The 21,289-nt window shown below is 35.5% G+C and overlaps 1 protein-coding gene across 3 annotated transcripts; it reads left to right on the forward strand.

The window, feature by feature from the left end:
* Positions 1-2,582: 2,582 nt before the first annotated feature.
* LOC113417265 (uncharacterized) lies at positions 2,583-20,928 on the forward strand. 3 transcript variants are annotated; one of them, XM_087947159.1, is made up of 25 exons: positions 2,583-2,646; positions 3,061-3,136; positions 3,559-3,652; positions 3,800-3,864; positions 4,269-4,361; positions 6,074-6,201; positions 8,300-8,443; positions 8,708-8,770; positions 10,778-10,945; positions 11,045-11,141; positions 11,447-11,664; positions 11,832-11,985; positions 12,749-12,957; positions 13,788-13,905; positions 14,598-14,803; positions 16,055-16,172; positions 16,256-16,422; positions 16,517-16,617; positions 16,692-16,816; positions 16,893-16,943; positions 17,035-17,218; positions 17,303-17,423; positions 18,508-18,601; positions 18,748-18,854; positions 20,820-20,928. In XM_087947159.1, exons 3-25 carry the CDS (start codon positions 3,624-3,626, stop codon positions 20,823-20,825), a joined length of 2,766 nt encoding a protein of 921 aa, XP_087803285.1. In that variant the 5' UTR covers positions 2,583-2,646; positions 3,061-3,136; positions 3,559-3,623; the 3' UTR covers positions 20,826-20,928. The 3 variants fall into 3 exon arrangements, with proteins under 3 accessions (XP_087803285.1, XP_087803277.1, XP_087803293.1); XM_087947151.1 differs by lacking the exon at positions 3,061-3,136 and having other exon boundaries at positions 2,599-2,646; positions 3,526-3,652; XM_087947167.1 differs by lacking the exon at positions 2,583-2,646 and having other exon boundaries at positions 3,050-3,136.
* Positions 20,929-21,289: the final 361 nt, after the last annotated feature.

A 21,289-nucleotide genomic window follows, 5' to 3' on the forward strand; every position in this document is an offset into this window, starting at 1 on the left:
TTCTGTCCGTTGACCTTGGCATACTTTGATAAAGGTTTGCAGCTGCGCAGAGAAAAGAAAGCTAAGCAAGGAATAGAAACTTAAGCAAGAATGCACTCTCCCCCCTCCTCAGTTTATACAATGCTAATTTATACCACCTCTAGCTCGCTTCCCATATTTGTCCCCCCTCCTCCCCCCCGTTACTTATGGCAGCCGAAAGATGCAAAGCAAAGGTAGAAGATCTTGAAGGCTGACACATGATCTGTTGTTGGGGTGGCATGATTTTTTATGGTATAAAGGAACTAAAACACAGGGTACTTTAGAAGACATTATATACGGGAGTCTCTGTGGTTAAACTGGGAGAAGATTAAAAGACAATGTTATTTGAAAATTCCAGTCTGGCTATCGACTATTGAAGCATTTTCTTATCCTATAATATACAAAAAGGAACAAACAGTTAGATATGGTGAAATATTGAATGAAAAGGGTGAACTTAAATCTATACAAAAACTAGAGGAACAAGGTATAGAGTTGAATTGGTTTTCATATGAGCAAATATATTCAAGGTATGATAAATATTCTAAAACAGAAGGTTTCTATGATAAACTAACTGACTTAGATAAGATTTTGACAGGTACTGATGAAAAGGTGATTAAAAAATTGTATGGATATCTATTAGAAATTAAACTAGAAGAAGAACAAGTTAAAGAAACAATGATTGCTTGGGGGAAGAATTTTGGATATGGGATTTAGAGAAATGGCAAAAATTGTGGTCTCAAAATTATAAAATGACAATGTCAACAGCATATAAAGAAAATTTGTATAAGATGTTTTACAGGTGGCATTTCCCCCCAACAAGAATAGCAAGAATGTTCAAGAATAAATCCGAAAAATGTTGGAAATGTCATCAGACACCTGGCTCATATTACCATATGTGGAGGACTTGTGCGGATGTTAAAAAATACTGGACTAAAATCCACACATGGTTGGAAAAAATGACAAAAAAACATATAGATTTGAAACCAGAGATATTTTTATTGGGAATTTTACCTGAAATATATAGTAAAGACTTGAAATACCTGATTGTAAATGTATTAACAGCGGCTAGGATTGTATTTGCTAAAAACTGGAAAAATGAGAAAATACCATTATAGGAGGGAATTATTAAGAAAATATTGGAATGTGCTGAAATGAGTAGATTGACATTTGAAATTAGAGAACAAGATGACAAACAATTTTATAAAATTTGGGATCTATTCTATCAATGGTTAGACAATAAAATATAGTAATGAAATATGTAGACTTTTAGAAAATAATAAATATATAAAGACGTATTCTTTTCTTATTATATCTACAAAATGATTCTAGGATAGATGATAATATGAATTGACATAAAACAAATTAAGTAAAATATGATCATTTTGTAAAACATGAATGAATAAAAGTATAGTCAAATGATTGATTAATATTGATATTAATGTATTTAATAATTATAACTGAAGACGATGAAATGGAAGCACAAAACAATTTGTAAACCAACCGGTACACTGTATGTACATATATGGAAGACGACTTGATGTTTTTATGTTTTGTTTGTTTATGTTTGTTTTAAAAACCAATAAAAAATTTAAAAAAGAAAAAAGAAATAAGCATTGCTATCTGTAGCAACAACTTGCGTGGATTTGCACATTATAGAAGGCTAAATAAACTGATTGCCTTCAGTTTATTATGTTAAGCAAACATAGCTAGTGGGATAGAAAGCGCACCAGCCAAAAACTTAATCTCACTCTTTTTGTCCCTGTTTAAAAACATTTGAAGGATTGTTTCCTCAGAATTTAAAAATGTTACCTAAATGACCTAACCAAAGTTATTCATCAACTATAAAAGGATGAATTAGTCCCAGGTCATATGTACAGCCAATCTCGTTTCTTGTAGCTATCTTCAGAAATACTATTTATATTGTCATTCTACAATCTATCAAAACCAAATAGCAAAAGCTGTCTAAAAAAACCTAAACTTGATGTTTAATTTTAACTGCAAAATAGCTTCCAGCTAGTCCAAATGTTTAAAGGAAACTTCTACTATTATTTTTTGCATGATGAATATTTGTTTTTATAAATCTGATATTTTTATTTGCTGCTTCTAGGCAATTAAATGCATCATCATGCTACTCATTTGATATTGTTCCAGATTAAAGAAAGCCTTTTCCATATTTTAAGAATTATTTGTACACAGCACTGGCAGTTCATTGAAAATTCCATTTATTTTTAATGAAGCAACTCTCCATTTAAAAAATGTTTTGTTTGAAAATGGGTTAATAAAAACTGTAAGAAAAGAAAACATTTTAAAAATGTTTTCATTATCACATAAAGCATATATTTAGGAGAAAAAAGCATTGTTCATTGAAAAATAAGCATTAAATTTCCAAGCAAATAAGAGCACATTCATTTTTTAAAAAATACCCAGAATGGTATTACTGTACTTTATTTATCTATGGCTTCTTTTCTCTCACTCCTCAAACAGAGGCCTGTAAATAGCATCTTCTCCATCAGGCCAAAGGTCTATGCATCATGTTACCTAACAGCCACGTATTACCCTACCAAATAAAGTTTCACTAAAGAGAAAATAAAATTCCACCAGGCAGATCTGGATGAAGAAAGGCAGAAGGTATAAGTATTTACATCCCATTTTTAATACTATGATGCAGATTACAGGGCACTTAATAGGAGACCTGCCTACTAGTATGTATATTTAGGTTTGCAGAATTAAGGTGGAGCTTATTTATTCAAACTTGAACATCATTAAATTGAAAATAAAATTTCAATCCAAGCCAGAGAACAAGCTTCCTTTGACTAAGACCACTTCAAAATAAATATTCATAGAAAAGGCTGTAATAGCTATATTAAAACTTAATCCTTTATATATTTAGCAGGGACTAAACCCTTATAGCTCACATCGTTCCTTTCAATATTATTAAATTGCTACTGTGTAGGCCAAGGGGGGGGGGGGAATTACACTACCTGGTCGCATGATCCACCCATGTTTAACTCTTACATGTCTCTTCATTAAATCTGACCACAGCCTTTCTTTACAACTCAGTGGAACCACTTGCAACAGTTTATTCAACTGCTCCTGATCATTTAAGAGCTGCTTCAGAGTAAATCATTTAACTTATTAAACTCTTGGGGTTGAGACGATAATTAATTGATGGGTGTTAACTGTTTAATTTTGTTTCTTGGGAGTGTTAAAGGCATAGGGAAAAAAGGAAAGATTATTTTTATGAAAGATAGAAAAGGGAATCATTGTATTAAAAAAAATGTGATCTAAATTATAATTGTGTAGTAGATTATCAATGGGTCTTTCACATTAGGAAGTATACCAAGACTTTTGGTCGAAAAAGCCCACAGGTGATTCAAACAAGCAGCCTCTCTTTCTAATGATTAGCAAGCAAATGGCTGCAAGAACACCTGTGTCTAATTTACAGATGTTATCAGACCTTTTTTCTTCTTTGTAATAAAAGGGGATGCTTTCTTTACTTCCCTCCAGGTTGTCTCTTTTCCCTTGTCTGTTTTGTGCTAGGAAGGAGCTGTGCTGTTAAAAGAGTTTAGAGCCTGTTTTTTGCTTGACCAGGATCCTGTGAAAATATGGGGACAGTAGAGAAGGTGTTTTGCAGGTAAAATGGATTTAGCAGAAGTTTTTTCCCCTTTTTTCTTTTATTTGATTGTAGTCCTATGCATCTGTGTCTGAATATGCATGTGAAGCTATATTTATGTGTGTGTGTGCACACACAAACATACATTCTTTTTTCTCTCTTGTACAGAATTTTGCTGCTTCTTTTACTACAGTGTGAAATAGGTTGGATGCAAGAAGCAGTAAATTCTCCAGGTTGGTGAACTCCAAGTCATTTCCTAACTTAATTCAGGAGCAGGACTACTACTAGCCTGCATGAGGCACTTGAAATAGTCAAGGGACACAAGGGCTAATCTTGATCCCCCACCCCTATATTTTTCCTGAGACCTTCCCCAACTATTCTCCTTTGCTAGTGGAGATAACTATGAGCTGCATGTACATCATTCATGTCCCTGAACAGCCTGCAGCCCTTGGTGAAGAACACTCTACTCTGGTCCCAACTGAAACTGCATTTCCACTCTGTCAAGAATTTGAGGCCTACGATGTGGCCGTACGCAACTATACCTTTCAGCCAACTTTTTAGAACTTTAGAAACTGGAGAATTAACGTTGTGACCAGATTATGTCTTTTATAACTAAGTTTCCTCAATCCCTTTCTAGCTTTTATAGAAAGTACTTGCCTCTCCAGCATATTTTGGGTGAAGCTAGACAAGTCCTTTCTTCAGAAGAAGTTTTTCAAGATCGAAGTAATTGGTGAGCTATCTGAGATATTAGAATATTGCTTATACTTGCAACTTGAGCAAGAACTTTTAATATTTTCAAATTAAAGTTTTCTTGTAATGAAGGTTAAGATGAAAATGTGCTTAGCTTTCCAATTCAGATAGATCAATCATGTTAATTTGAGGAGTGTCTTGAGGTCATAAATATGGGATAAGTGGGTGGAAAAGGTTTAATGTAAATATTGTGACTTATGTCCTTGGGTCAGATGCTTGGACCCTAGTCTAAACCTGGGATTTGTATATTGACATCACTGCAGGCCTACTATCATTCTCCATTTGCTGAGGTCACTGCAGGAATTATTAGTTATGTCATGGGGGTCAAATTGCTCTGGAATTAACACATTCAGACTCTAAACTGGTAGTGAATAGTAATAGAAATATTATCTGTGATCTTAAAACATAGATTAACTATTTGCTTTATATGGCGACCAAACAGCAATAAAATTGGAATTAAGGGTGTTGGAAGTAAGTCCCCACTTACCATCAATAATTGGGAGCAGCAACACTATTGCCAAACAAAATATCATGACTATGCTGACCTACAAAGGCAGTTGCAGCAGTTCTGGTTGCTTGCTGGTTAAGTGAATTCCATGCTGTTAATACAATATATGATTGTCATTTGCTACCTTCTGCCAGCTTTCCCATTGACTTTGCTTTGTTGCAAATGGTGATCACATGACAGTAGGATGCAGCGAACACTGTAATGGCAAATTGTTTCCCAAGCACCCAAATCATAATCACATGACTAGGAATGCTGCAATGGCTGCACCTATAAGGAGTGGTTGTAAATCTTGTTCAGCAGTGTCATAATTTTGACATTTGCTGAATGAGTGGTCATTAAACAAGAACTTACCTATAAATACCTTAGGAGAGAAAAATTAAACCAGAGCATATTGATAATCATTGTATTTTAAGCCAGTATTTAAAAAATGTCATGAAACTAAGGAATGGGTAGCTCATCAAGTTCCATAAAGCATGTATAAGAAGACTGAGGTGTTCCTGAACATCTATTTGTATACTGCATGAGTCAAAAAGAGGGCTGTGGAAATATTTACAGGCCCCTCATATCCTGGACATAAACTATTTCAACTCCTACCCTCAAAACGACACTATAGAGCACTGCACACCAGAACAACTAGACACAAGGACAGTTTTTTCCAGAACACTAAACAAATAATTCCCTCAACACTGTCCAACTATTTACAAAGTCTGCACTACTCTTACTATTAATCTTCTCATCACTCCTTATCACCCATCTCCTCCCACTTGTGACTATATGACTGTAACTGTCGCTTGTATCCTTATGATTTATATTGACTGTCTCCTAGTATGATTTGATTGCTTATTGTACCCTATGACTATCATTAAGTGTTGCACCTTATGATTCTTGACGAAGGTATCTTTTCTTTTTTATGTACACTGAAAGCACATGCACCAAGACAAATTCCTTGTGTGTCTAATCATACTTGGCCAATAAAGAATTCATTTTCATTCATTCTCTTCTGTTATTTCCCAATGAATCATAATGATCAATGGTGGGAGATATTGAGACTTATTTCTGTACCACCTGAAGAACTACATTTTTTTTCTTTTATCCATTGTGGAAAAAAATGCAGTTTCTGTCTTGTTGGTTAGGCTGGCTGCTATTTTAGCTTGACTATAAGAGATTCTTTTCTATGCTTCTAGACCTATCCGGTGTTCCATTTTTGGTGGACCAGATGTTGGGAGCTCGCTGTGGCTATACTCTGTCGAAGGATGTATGGGGAAATCCCATCTTCCGGGCTTCTTTCTTTGGCTGTCATGTTATAAATGAGGTGAGCCCAAGTAATAGTCACACACACACACACCCAATAGAAAAAGTGAACACTGTCTTAAGCATTGGTAAACATAAATAAAGCAAGGGTCTACATGACAGATAAATGCATAAAACAGAGAATAGAGACTCTTGGTTTTGTTTTTTTTCCGCAAAATTATTTTTAAAATAATCTCTTACTTTAAACTGAGGTATCTGCTCTTGACATGGATAATGTTAGGATCTCTAGCACTGAAGGGAACTAGAAAAGGAAACACAGAGGCTGAATTTAATTTAAAACAGATAAAGGGAGCTGAGACCCAAACTGCATCTGCAACTCATGATGAGGCATAGCATCTGTGGTTTTTATTTTTGGCTTTCTTAGCTCCTGCTATTTTAAGAATATGAGGCTCCCTTGGATCATCAAACAGCAAGTATCTTGCAGAGAGACAACTTTTGTTGTTATCAGAACTCAGCACAGACATATAGATAGCAAAATTAAACTAATGGATGTGGTTGACAATTTTATCATTTTTGTGAATTCCTGTCTCAAAGACAAGAGTCAGTTGAGTGTAGAGGTTAAGGCATCAGGCTAGAATCTAGGAGACCATGGATTTGAAGCCTACCTTAGGCACGAAGCCAGTTGGGTGACCTTGAACTAACTAGTCTCTTTCAGCTCAAGGGCAAATCGCTTTTGAAAATTTGCCAAGAAAGTTCTGAAGAGACTTGCTCAGGCAGTCTGAGAATCACGCACAACTGAACAACAGCAACAAAAATCCTAAATACAGTACATATAGAGAGATATGTTTGCTGGTCTACATCAGATATATATACTGGAAAAAATAAAGTGTGCCAGTACTGCATAGGACCTGTTGGGAGTTTCTGTTTTGAGTAAAAGATGTTAATATATTTTAAGTTGTTTTAACTTTTGTGCTTAGTCATCTTAATCACGAATGGAAGCGCGGTGGGAAGCTGGAAACGGACGTAGGCTTGAAAACATGCTTGAAAAAAGCAATTGTTTGACCTGTTTTGCAAGAGAACACAAAGCATTGTGCTATAATGGAGGATCAGTATCTGCTGATTGTGACAAATTTGTGTAAAGGTTGCATATCAGTCCCCTGATGCATGAAGAGGCAGGTACAATAACCAAAGCGATCTAAAATGCAATGCAGGGATGGGATTCTACCAGTTCGCACCTATTTGCTAGAACCGGTTCTTAACATTCTAAGCAGTTCAGAGAACCAGTTGTTAGAAGAAATTACTGGCCTAATCCTGTAAGGAAGGCAGGAAGGAAACATTCTGGTGTTGCTTACAGAAACTGCCTCTCTGTTAACCCTTTTTACATTCTTGGCAGGAGTAGACTTCCTGTCTCTGGAGTTTTTTTCCCCTCCTTTGCTGGTACTTTGCTTGTGTGGAGTGACCATTCAAAATTACAATGGCACTGAAAAAAGTGACTTATGACCATTTTTCACACTTACGACTGTTGCAGCATCCCACAGTCATGAGAGGCCAGGTGAGGAGATGCGTGCCTCGATGTGAGTGATATTGAGTTGGCCATGCCCAGCCAATAAACATGACCACCAAGCCATGTCCACCCAGTCACATGACCACCAAGCCACACCCACCACCTAAGCCATGCCCACAGAACCGGTTGTTAAAAATTTGAATCCCACCCCGATGCAATGGGTTTAATCCAACTAGATAAACTACTATTCATACAAGAGAACTTCTATTTTATATTTCTCAGTCCCAGAAATTTTTTAGCAGTCCTATAGATTTGAAGGGGGGAGGCTGCAATAGGAAGGACATCTCCCCCAATGCATTTATTAACAAGATAATTAGATGGGTACAAGCTAATAAGCCTATAAATAATTAAATCAGAGGTATCCAACCTTGGCAACATTAAGATCTATGGACTTCAACTTCCAGAATTCCCTAGCCAGGATGGCTGGCTGGGGAATTCTGGGAGTTGAAGCCCAGGGTCATAAAGTTGCCAATGTTGCACACCCCCTGATCTAAATGCTGACTTTCTCAAGAATTTTGTGGTAGGAAGCATTCCCCATTGATAAATACAGTACTCCCACTAGTGATATTACAGGTGCTTTTTTCAATGATTACAGAAAGATGAAAAGTTCTCTCTTACTGTAAACATCAAAGTATCGTCATTTGAAGACCTGCGGGCAGCTACAGTTTACCAGCATCCCATGCACTGCTATTTCTCATGGGCTCCAAGGGAAATTCTGTGTGAAGAGAATTACATGGAGGTAAGACCTGGGTCATGGGCTCATTAAGAGTATGGGCAATTTGTTGAAATCAAAATGTCGCCGTGACAACGATTCACTGGCTCTAGATTTGTTAGCGATAGTCTTATATCTAATAGCTGGGCAGATAAATATTATTGTCTTTCTATATGAATAGGAAAATATTCGTTTTAATTTCTCTAAAACAAGAATTAGATCAAGAATTAGTTTGGATTTTGTAATAACACTGTTGGATTCTGTATTGAAAACGCCTCATTCCATTTCAAGGTGTCAGTGAAGACTGATGTCCCGGGGATTTCAGATGCTGAATGGATGTCAGCACTACCAGAGGTACAGTAGGAATATAATTAAATATCTTCCTCAATCGGTAGGCAATTTATAAACAAAAACAAACTGATTCCTTTTAACTCCATTTAAAAGGCTTCTAAATTGTATTCCTCACCCTCAGTTTGACTAGATTAGAAGTACAGAAGTTTACTATCAAGCTTGCATAGTAAACTCTGTGCTGCCTACGTGTATGGGACTCAGTTGTTTTTCCTGGTACTGTAGGAATTTCTATTTGTCTTTGTTCTTTAATTTTATTTTTCTTAAGTATTTTTTTAAATTAAAAAAAGGAGGAAACACTGAACTGTAGAGTTGTAATTGCAGGAATGTTCCAATCTTGGATGGCAAACCTCAGATAAAGAATGTTTCCAAGCAAATACAACTCAGGCAAACAAAGTCACTAATCTATGGATAAAGGAGGATTAGAGAGGGGAAGTAGACATATGTTAGACTTTAACTAGAGATAATTAATTGTATGGATTACTGTACTAAACAGTAACAAAAGTTAAGCAGTAACCAAAGTTAACCAATGATGGAGGATAACTAAAAATGTATATAAATGCAAGACTATACTCCACTAAAGATCATCATAATTCAGTTGTTCATGATCAAACAACTCGACTGCCTCGTCATTACAACACTGAACAACAACAAAAGAGAAACCACATAGAGGATTCTTTGGCATTGTAACAACTGAATACGGCTAAGTTTGTTAATAGTTCATTAATTTTGCACAAATAGATTACATTGTTTTAAAAGCTGTAGACTGGTTAAAAACCGAATATGGTAATATACAAATGTTAACAGTAATAATAATCATAGTATATATCATAAAAACAGTTGGAAATTATAGTACTTTCTGTACAAAAAGATCTTATTTATTTAGCAGATTATTGAAAGTTAAAATATTAAGACTTTCTACTAAGAGAAACCCAAATTTTGTATGATACAAGCTCATATGTAGAATTATTCAAACATGGCTTCCAATTCCACTTAAATTCTATTGTCAGATTTATTTTTGAAGTACAAATTTATTGAAGCGTGTGATTAGCGAACCGATTGTTACACCGGCAGCATCCCACCACTGCCCACAGTGTCTCCTTAAGTCTCATTTCCCAGGTGTGCCTTGTGAAGATGGACGGGACACTCTTCTTCTAAGTAGCCTGCTTAGTCTCCACTGTTCTCACCTTCTCTCCACTCTCTGTGCTCTCAGATCAGGAGGGGGTGGCCCTGGCCTTCCCCATTTTCCTCCGAAGCCACTGAAACTGCCCGCTCAATCTGTCAGCTCAGGTTCCAGTTAGTCTTACCCCGCAGATTCAGGTTCCGACGGGGGCATGACAGAGACATTCAAGATGGGCTAGACTTAAATCTCTTGCGGGTGTGCAGGGACTCGTGACTTATTACTTCCTTGGGCTCAGCCTGGTCATCTCCTACAGGAAGTCTTAGAAGATTTTATCTTTTAGATACTGTAAATCAGAGAACAAAGACAAGAAGATTTGGAAATTAAGCATCTAAATTGACCACGTTAGCTGGAACTTCTGGGGATTTCAGTACTAAAGCATTAAGTCACAAATTGGGCCTCGTTCAAAATATTAGGGCTAAAAAGAAAAACCTGTTAACGCCCTTTAACTTCTGTAATGGTATGCGGAAATGACCTTGAGAGATAGGAGGAAGAGCCACAGATTAGACAATGATCAGATAAGAGGTAGCTTAGCTTGCAGAAGCAATGGGGGCATGGCAAACATCTCAGAATGGACCCTTCCTAGTTTCTTGATTGGTAAAGGCAAGGGGGAAGAGATATACTTTCAGACTTGCAGGATTCTGTTAACCTAATCTTGCAATAAAGTTAGAGCTAGTATTTCTGAGTGGGCATCTTGTTTAGACTATCTCACAAAACTGACAACTTCTAAGCCTTATTGAAACTGCAGAATTTTGTGTGCTTGTTGAATAATCTTTTTGCCATTCTGCAGTTTGAAAATTCTTATCGTCTTTGATTTTTTCCCTCTCTTTTAGGCACAAAAGGTTATGTATCAGATGTGGAATTTGATGTTCTATTCTTCATCAGGGATAAAAAAAACAGGAGTAAGAGATGCTGACAAACTGGGCTACAGCTTCAATAATACACTGGCAAGAGTGTTCCTTCGCTCACCATACTCTACAAATGAAACTCAAAATACAGTGGTAATTTGTCCCCCCCCCCCTTCACTCAAAAGCGAGATGTCATAAGCTATCTTGTTCTTCAACTGGTCAAAGTAAAATTTTACCATGAATTTTTCACAGGTTAATGGGGTCACAATGAGCACAATCAGCTCCACGTCCAGGTATAGGCAAAGATGGTTTCTCCTGCTGATTGACACAACTGTATCGTGCCCAGTTGGCAAGTATTTTTCTCCTCCTACCGTGAAAATTCATGGCTTATCCGGGGAAGGAAGGGTATTGAAGGTTCATGCAACCAGGACCTACTAGCAAGCAATGATTTCTGCTAATTATACTTGCAAGCGCGTCAAAAAGAATTTGTACATTGAAATAATAAATTTTAAAATGAGATCCCGGCAGCTTGTGTACAAGGAGTCTGGAAAGATGGTTCATAAATGTTATAGTATTGCCTGTTAGCAGTAATATGCAAAGCTTTGATTTTTGTTTAGCAATGAATTGAAACTGACAAGTGCTATAAATCAACAGATGGTACCAGCTTCACAGATGCTTCTCTGATATGGACTATACCAGTGATTAACCCAAGACTGGTCCTTCACGAATCCACTTTCAGATCGCTTAAAGTAACAATGGGAATTAATGGGGAAAAAATAGAGAACCCTGAGGAGTTCAACTACACATTGGAACATAACATTACACACATTGGAGTAACTATCCCAATTGGAGCCCCTAGAGGCAGACTTCAGGTAAATATAAGCTCTACTATATGTATAGTATATGGGTATAGAGGGGAATATCAGGGAAAGTGTGTGATCTGTAAGGTAACATATTGGAACATAGTGTGAACCTATTACAACAAAGACAATGCCTATATGCAACACCATTTAATAGTTCTAATTTGTCTTTTTCTCAGAGCACAGTATCTAATGGTGTCTATGGAGTGACCTATAGTATTGATCTATTGATGGAACATTCTTGGACAGATACAGATTGGCAGCTCACCAAGTACCTTGTGATTAAACCAATTACTATACCCTTCCTGCCTCGAATACCAATAGTAATCAATAGTAAGTATGTGTGGCTACATATAAAATCAAACAGGAGTCTGCTTGTCAGTCTAAATAAGAGGTGCTGATGTTGTTAACTGTAATGAACATATACAGTTTGTTGCCCTGCAAAGAACAGAGTGTGTGTCTCCCTTTAGAAATCTAGCAAAGCCATTAAAATAATTAAAGAGGTTGATTAAATAAAGGTAAAAGCAAAGGTTTCCCCTTTCCAGTCAAATCCAAATCGAGGAGGCAGTGCTCATCTCCATTTCCTAGCTGAGGGAGCCAGTGTTGCCAAGCACATTTCCGTAGTCATGTGGTGAGCATGTCTATAACCGAAGCACGCAAAACAACACTGTTACCTTCCCACCAAAGTGGTATCTATTTATCTACTCCCATTTGCAAGCTTTCGAACTGTTAGGTGGATGGGAGCTAGAGCAAAGATGTGGCACTCAGGTTTCAAATTCCAGCTGACAACTTTCCAGCTGACAAACTCAGCTCTTTAACCACTAAGTCATTGTGCTCCCTGTTAGTTAAAATATGCAGGTCTAATCTTGACTTTAAACAGTTTATAGAGAACTTACAGCCTTTTGAATTTCAGAACTGAAGAATAGGTTGAGAGGAGCTTTTTCAATGCATTCCAAAAAGAAGGAACATTAGTAGCAAACACTTTCTTCAGCTCTACTTTCAAAGGATAGATCATTATAAAACAGTATTTCCTGGGAATAACCAAGTTCTTATGCTTAGAATTTTTCCAATAACAAATGTCCTCTTGTTTACATAGATACAGTTCCAGAAACACGGATATTTGATGTATTCTTGGGTGTCTTCCTTCCTGATGTCAATCTGGTGACTCTTACAATTGGAGATATAACTTACTCTCTCAGGGAAGCGGAGGAAAAAGGCTACAGGATCTCTGTTATTTCCTTCCCCAATGGAACAAGAGGTTTTGAACTGGAAGTGCCTTTTGATGATCCCAATGTCCTAAAAGAAGTAAGATACTGTGTGTTGGGGGGGGGTGTCTCTCATTGGAGGAAGCACTGAACAAACATTGTGATACTAGCAAATAGGGAAAAAAACCTAAAAACCCATTGTGCTTAATATTACACAGAGGTCTCCAAACTTGGCAACTTTAAGACTTGTGGACTTCAACTCCCAGAATTCTGGGAGTTGAAGTCCACAAGTCTTAAAGTTGCCAATTTAGGGACCCCTGATATTACATTTATGCATCCTGGTTGCTATGGCATTAAGATGCCCCATATAGGTTCTCACTCTGTAACCTCCATAATTGTTACTAGCCCTTTGCTGAATCCAACTGAAACTGAACTGTCTTGGTTGAAAGTAGTGTTTCTCCAGCTATTTTGGCAGATGTTCTAGTGTGCGTGGAAAAGGAGCCTTTAGGAGACTGGCAACCTGCAGGGCTCTGATTGGGTTGCTGCAAGATCAACACTCCCCCTCAAACTGGAGGCCTCTGCCTCGATGGCCATTTTTGTAGTGGCTTCTAGAACCAAATAGTTCCTGGTGAAGCCTGTTTTTCCTTTTAGAGGGGCCTTGGACATGGGAATATCAACCTTATAAGCACATCAAACGCAGATCTGCTAGGAGGTAGACATTCCCATTCCCAAGTAAAAAAAATATTTAGGAAGAGCAAATCTGTATTTTATCCCATTAGCCAACATAACCCTAGTTATGATAAGAGCCTGTGTAAAGATTAGAGGACAAGCCTGGGTAATTAATAGGTTTTGTCCTAAACAGTGTCCTTTCTATTAAAAGGATGTTGCCAAATACTGTTGGATTTCATGGTTTTAATTTGTTGTTTTAAGTATATGAACATAAATGAAACTCGATATCACCTCCGAGTAATCTACACTCTGACCGTGGGTCCTGAAGAGAAGCTGTATCGTCATCCTGCAGACGTCGAATGCATAATGGAAGATGTCCGTAAGTTGACTGACTATATTGACCCATCAGTGACTTTTTAGATAGTTGGCTTAACTTTTAGCCACAATGGACAGAAGGCTAGTTCAAGAATTAAACTATTGGGAGCAATGAAATCTGTATGTTCTCTGTTTAAATGAGAACATGAAAAAGATTGCCTAAGCTTTGTTTTGTTTTGAAATGACAAGCAATAGCAATTTAATTGCAATGTTTGGGCAAAATGTTCAAACTATATAATAATGGTCTCAAGTACTACGATCTATCAAATTCAGCCTACAGGTGTGTAAGGGGTGGGCATAAGTGCATAATCGTGCCTACTATCCCTATCCTATGGTCCCCATTTATTCGTACCTATTTCCTGTTTTCTACTCATATACATATTATTTTGCAAGCGATTGACAAATCAAATAAATAAAATTAAAAAAAAAATACTTCTAACTTTCTCCTTTGTGGGTGTCTTCATTTTGCCTCTGGTTCTTTAACAACCCTGGTGCCTCTTGTCTCAGTGCAATGGAGAGTTTGATAATGATCTAAACTATTAACTAAAGACCAAATTATTCAAAAAAAACTATCAGCTTACCAGTTATAGAATTGTAGTACAATCGTATTTTAATACTTAATTTTAAAAGATCTGTTAAAGGAACATTTGTAGAGGTTATTTTAATATGACTTAATTTTTTATTTTTTTTCTACAGAATTACCAGAAGGCATTGGACACTGTGACAAAGAGAATATATATTTATATGTTACAACTGCAGGCCTATTTCATTACTGGATTCTATATATAGGCAATACTCCTTTGAATTATATCACTGCCCAAAGAAATGGATATCTTATCACTACAAATGATACTCATCTACTATTGCAAGTGCCTTTCTTTGCTCCTGGGATAATCTATGAGGTATATATTACAAGTGAGCCCTACTAGCTGGTAGCACCTAGCTTGGTTTGCTCATCCAAAAACTTAAGCAGGGTTAAACATGGTTAGCATTGGGGCAGAAAGCTATCAGGAAATTGCAGGAAAGTAGAAATAAAAAAATCCTAGAAGGAAAAATGAAATAACTTATATGCTGTTATCAATAAAACTACATTCTCTCTCTCCTCTCTCTCTCTCTCTCTCACTCACTCACTCACTCACTCAAAGAGAATTGTTTTTTTTCCTCCCATTTTTTCCACTCATGTTTTTCCTCCCATAGTGACATGGTTTGTTTTTTTTAAAGTAAATGCCTGTGCCAGTTTCTAGTGTCACACAATTGCAGAAAAAATTAATTGATTGTAAGAGTTTCAGTTATATTTATGTTAATTTGCATTTAATAAACTTTAGTGAAAAACACCATGCACATATATGGGGGTCAATATTTAAAGCATTCTTTCCCATTAATGGAAGCGTCCTCATAATTAGCAGCCAAATTGAATGAATTCTTTAAAACATTAACACAAATTGACACCCCAAGCTAAGAATACAGAAAATGACCATTCACTTTCCATAGAAATAGCTGTGCCTGAATTTGGAGAGCTTTAGGTCACAGCAGAGGTAATGGCCACTTTAGCAAAAACAAGAATGGAAATAGATGTGTTAAGCCACTACAAAGCAACATTTGAGCCACAGTGGCACGTGGGTTAGAATGCAGTACTGCAGGCTAATTCTACTGACTGGTGACTGCCTGCAATTTGGCAGTTTGAATCTGATCAGGCTTAAGGTTGACTCAGCCTTCCATCCTTACGAGGTGGGTAAAATGAGGACCAAGATTGTTGGGGGCAATAGGCTGACTCTGTAAACCACTCAGAGGGCTGCAAAGCACTGTGAAGCAGTATATAAGTCTAAGTGTTATTGCTATTTATTTATTTCTGTCTTTAAATCCTCTGGTCTTTCCTCCCAAAGCCAAAGTCTATCCATCTAGCCAGCTACATTCTTTTCATTTTTCAAACTTGTATGCTGGCCAACTCCCAATAACATCATTGCATTGCTGGACAAGCACCTTGTTTTCCCCTAAAGTGAAATAAATGAAATGAAATGCAGCCCGCCAAGAAAACGCTGCCCCCATCTTTCTAAAATATGTTGTCATTTAGTAATTTTAAAACAAAGCAATTTCAGTTAAACAATTTTGAAACAAACAATATCCTTAAAATATGCTTCTATTTTTTTTTTAAGGAAGTGTCCTTTGAGAGAATCCGAACTAGATTTGATCTGGACCTGAAGAAAATGGCCACTCTAGAGACTCTGAAGACCTTTTCTATTAGGTGTAATTTTCAGTCCTCAGAATTCATAGGTAAAGTCTATTCTTAGCTGAGAATAGGCTCTTTGAGGGAGAGATGTTTTGTGATCTAATTCATTGTCTCCTATTTTTTTCAGTGTGCTATCCTAATGGAACTGTAACTGTATTGGCTCACATGAAGACAGTTCCATCCATTGACATGAGCAAAACAAGACTGAAGGATAAGATTTGTAAGCCTCTAGACTATACAAAGAGCCAAGCTTTATTTCAATTTCAAGTTTCTACTTGTGGCACTTCCTTAATGGTAAGGAACTGAGAAAAGGCTTCCCAGAAAAAAACAAAACAGAGGTAATTTTGTCATCGAGTATATTAGATTTGATATTTTTTCTCTAATACAGTTTAATGATGAACACCTTATTTATGAAAATGAAATATCCTTTGAAAAAGAAACTCTTCTAATACAGAATCGACCAATTATCACAAGAGATCCAGGATACAGGTAAAATAACTAAATCACAGCCGATTTCATTTTAAGTTCAGGAATTTAAAATACATATATATATTTTATTGCAGACTGACTATCTTGTGCTATTATCCAATCAAAGAGACCTTGATGCAAAATGCTGTGTTCTATGGTTCCTCATCTAGAACTTTACCTTTTGGTTTTGGCACAATGATGTCTTGGCCTAATAGTGAAGGTAGGTAATTTTCTTAAATGTACAACTTATGAATATCTGTCTGCAGCCATGACAGCCATTATAATTTATTCCACAGGCCTTATAAGGACAAGACAAGTTCTAAATATCCAGGCAAATATATTCAAAGGTAAGATTCTTCTAAACATGAAAATCATAAGCCTAAAATTATGTATTGTTTCAAAAACCGATCATTCCCCTCCTTTTTCCCCTCATATCAGATGAATCATTCACAGAAGCCTATATGTCTCATTCATTAGTTTTCAAGGGTTCATGGGAACCTCTATTTTTTGAAGTAGAATTAAAAGATGAAGCCCCTAATGTTGAGCTATTTTTGGAAAACTGCTGGATGACACAATCTGAAGAAATCAACAGCATTCCTCACTGGAACTTTATTGTAGATGGGCAAGTAACACTCCAGAATTATTTGTAATTATTATTATTAAATCTGTAGTCTAACAATGGGGATTTTCTCATCCTACCAAATAGATGTGAAAATAAAAGCTATGGATCTGTGATCTTCTCTCCAGTAACCACAAGCAATCCAATAAAATATCCTAATCACTTCAAAAGAATGAGGATACAGAATCTGACTCTTCCTCTGACAGAGGTATTAATGATCTAACTATATAAAACACTGACCAAATCACATGAATCAGTTTGCAATGGTCATTGTGTTAAAATATCTTTGGAAGAAATCAAACTGTCCTTTTGTAGACATTAAACTATCTTAAATATTAATAAAAACAAGTGGAAACAATTATAGTGCAAATAAATTATTAATGTTCAAGGAAAATAGTGAAAATCATGAAATTAGATCTATCTTCTTAAAAAAGATCCCTACAGATTCATACAACTGAAGCCAAATACAAAGTCCAAAGATCTTACAATCTCTTCCTCTGATCATCTCTGTGGTAAAGGATGTCACCACCTCTTTTGCTTTTAAGTGGTAAAATGCTACAATTTCATCCATTGCTACTTTAAATATTTGGAGGAAAATGAGATTAAAATCCAAGCTATTCTAACTTTTCTTCTGGAAGGTATTTCTTAATGCAGGGTGTCAAACTCAAATTCATCGGGGGCAAGCATCAGCAGTTTGTCCCCATCAAAGGGCCGGTTGTATCTGTAGGTCTATGTGTCCACTCTTTATTATCATAAATTAATGTCACTGCATTCAATTATTACTGTTTTTGTAATAATGTAAGTAATAACTAGCTCTGAAAGCAGAAACATAGTCAGAATAATGACAAGTAGATATTCAAATGTACAATTATTGTACAATGTATTGAAAAATGTTTTTGGTAACAAACATTAATTTTTTTTTTAAACATACAAATATTGCCAAACACTGTTTATTAAACATATGGAAAACACAAGGCATTACCTTTTTTTTAACTTTACTGACTAGATGGCTGACATCGTTTTCTAAGGTCAGTCCATTGATGTTTAGCGTTAGGTCTTGTGTGCTGTAGCAATCCAAAACAGCATGGAGGTTATCATCAGTGATGCGTGATCTGAGCTTGGTCTTGTTCAGATTCATGACTGAAAACTTCTGTTCACATATGGGTCAGTTACATAGAACATAAGAGCAGTTGGAGTTCAACTTGCTAAACTTTGGGATTTATTCACATAAATATATAAAGGACTTCTAATAAAGCTTCTGTTCCTTGTGTATCTTTTAAATCCCTATTCAGGTATATTTGCACTGCACAGCAACAATTGGCACTTGCCTCCGTGTGCCTAGAAGCGGACTTCCCTGTAAACCATGCTCTCCTGGAACAATGATTGGTAAGTTTTCCAAAGAAAGCTGGAGATATGCCACCCATTAATAGAGTGGTTATTACTACATTATGAGTTCATTGTATATTGTAAGTTCCTATTTGGCACCTGTTCATTCAATAGATCCTTAACCAATACTTCTTACAATGCTTTAGATCAGTATTCTGAAATTTACCCTAACCATCATGGTTATGTAGTAACTGGACCAGTCTTTATCCTTCAACCTGAGCAATTTAAAGAGCTGAACATCACAAGAAATAAGGTAGGTTTCGGGGCTGAAAATATTATAAAAATTGAGGTGAATGCTAGTGGAATCAAGACTGCTGGACTACTAAATTATCATCATTGATGTAATTGTGTAGAATAACATTGCAGTGATCATAGATGCATTTAAGTATTCTTAATTCTACACGTAAATGTGGGGCAATGTTATTCCTGAGAATAATAAATAATAATAATAATAATTAATAATAATAATAATTAATAATAATTAATAATAATAATAATAATAATAATAATAATAATAATAATAATAATAATAATAATAATAATAATAATAATAATAATAATAATAATAATAATAATAATAATAATAATAATATTCCTGAAATAAATAATAAACCATGATTTAGGGGCTGAACAAATCAGTAGAAAATTAGCAGTTTGAAGGAAATCCAAAATATGTCACAATCCCACCTCAAAAACTTTCAAGAAATCATATTGCGATTTTCCCATGTCCCAAGAAATGAAAATAGATACATTCTGAGTTTGAGGAATAACATCAGTTAAAAATAAGGTATTGTCAGAAAACTCAAGATTCTTAGATGAAAGAACATCCTGAAATCTATGCTAAAGTGATTTTTAAAATCAGAGCATCCACATTTATGAAGGAAATAGGTAAAATAATTAGTAATCCTTATCCTGTTCAGGAATAAGTGCAATATTGCCCTATTAAAACTAAATTAAACTAAAAAGAAAAGGAAAGGATTTATTTGAATCAATTTTACTATATACCTCTAATAAAGCAAGAGGTTAAAAAACCAGGGTACTTTTTACACCAATCCACTAGAAAAATCATCAGGGTCAGGTGTCTTCCTTGCTTTTATAAGGCAACAATTTCATCAAACAATAACAATTATATAAAATTAGTAACCTATCCTGTTGATAAATTTAATATAACTCCCTTTGTATTAAACCCATCTTTTGTTTGTGAAAAACTGCTATTATATAATTTTGGTATTTCTGAGTATCATTTCCTTACAGTAATGTGTAATAGATATATGTGTATTAAGAGTGTTAAATATATTTCACACTGTATTATGTACAATATATAATTGTTTTCTATAGTTTTTTTTAAAATCAGTGTTGGAAATGTCAAGTATTAAGTACATATTTATTAAGAATCCACAGAATGATATCAGTGAGGAAATGAGCAGAGTGCATAAAAATATTCAATTTTCTCCTCTACAAATATAACTTGTCAACTATTGTTTCTTTTTATATGAAGCAATGCAATAATATGTTTTTAGATGAGGAAATGCTTTAATAGTGCCCCACATAAAGATAGTGACATAAGCAAATCCCTTTTAATATATGAACAAGCTGCTATTTTTTTCTTCTGTTCAGTGAACTATTATTCAGCCAAAGGATTCATTCAAGAACAACTTAAAGAATCTATTCAAATGCTTATCAAACAAAAGACTAAACTTTACAGAATGGCCTGAAATGGTCATACCCTTAGTTTGGAGTACCAGAGAAGGAGGTATCAGGGAATAACCTAGTCAAAGGCAACTCCTGAATGATTTGGCATTCTGTGCAATTCTTACTTGATGTGGTAGAACCTTCCCTATACTGTATCCCCAGATTACTTCTCAATTATGCTTGTACTTCTGTTCTTACTACTACCTAAGGAAGTTCCCTCAGGAAACGGGGAGGTAGAGGATATCCTGCTTAGAGCTTCCTTTAAAATGATTGCTAGCTCTGGCAAAGTTTTTAAGCCACAAGCTTACCAGCAGCATTTGAAGGTCAGTACTTACCTTGAAACAGAAGTCTGAGCTAAGAGTTGCAAACTGTTGATTAAGCAATCTGTATAGCCATACATTAATCACTGAGTTTGGGAGAATATAACTTGCACAAGGACAAACATGTAGGGCATCCATTTATCTACCTTACAAGCACTGGCATCTATAATGAACTAACTATATATTTTGTTTTTTCTTTCCTACAGGTATAACCATGCAGTTACCATGGCCAGCTTTACTTGGGATTGTTAAAATATGTTTCATACTAACTTCCTAATAATAAAAGCTTCATGAATTAAAAACAGAAGATACAAATTTTTGAATCGGTCATATTTGAGATTTAAAATTTGCTACTACAAGGTTATTCAAGAATACATTTCTTTTAAAAAAGTATAATTTTTCATTGAAATATTGGGATTACACAAATAAAAATATTTAATTACACTAGATATAACACCTCACATTTAGAGTTGGGTGTGCACATATTACATAATCCATCATCTTTCAACCTAATTTCAGTAATGAAAATACAATGAGAACACCAGTCGGTAATATTGTGAGAGCAGAAATAACCAAAGCTTGATATATTGCATAACAAATCTAATTGCTTATTAAAATAATACTGTATTTTGTAAACTCAGATTTATGGTTAAGCATACAGGTAGTCCTCAATTTA

Source organism: Notechis scutatus, chromosome 1 (assembly GCF_049901735.1).
Source record: "Notechis scutatus isolate UNSWTSFEM ecotype Mainland chromosome 1, rNotScu1.2, whole genome shotgun sequence".
Taxonomy (NCBI): Eukaryota; Metazoa; Chordata; class Lepidosauria; order Squamata; family Elapidae; genus Notechis; species Notechis scutatus.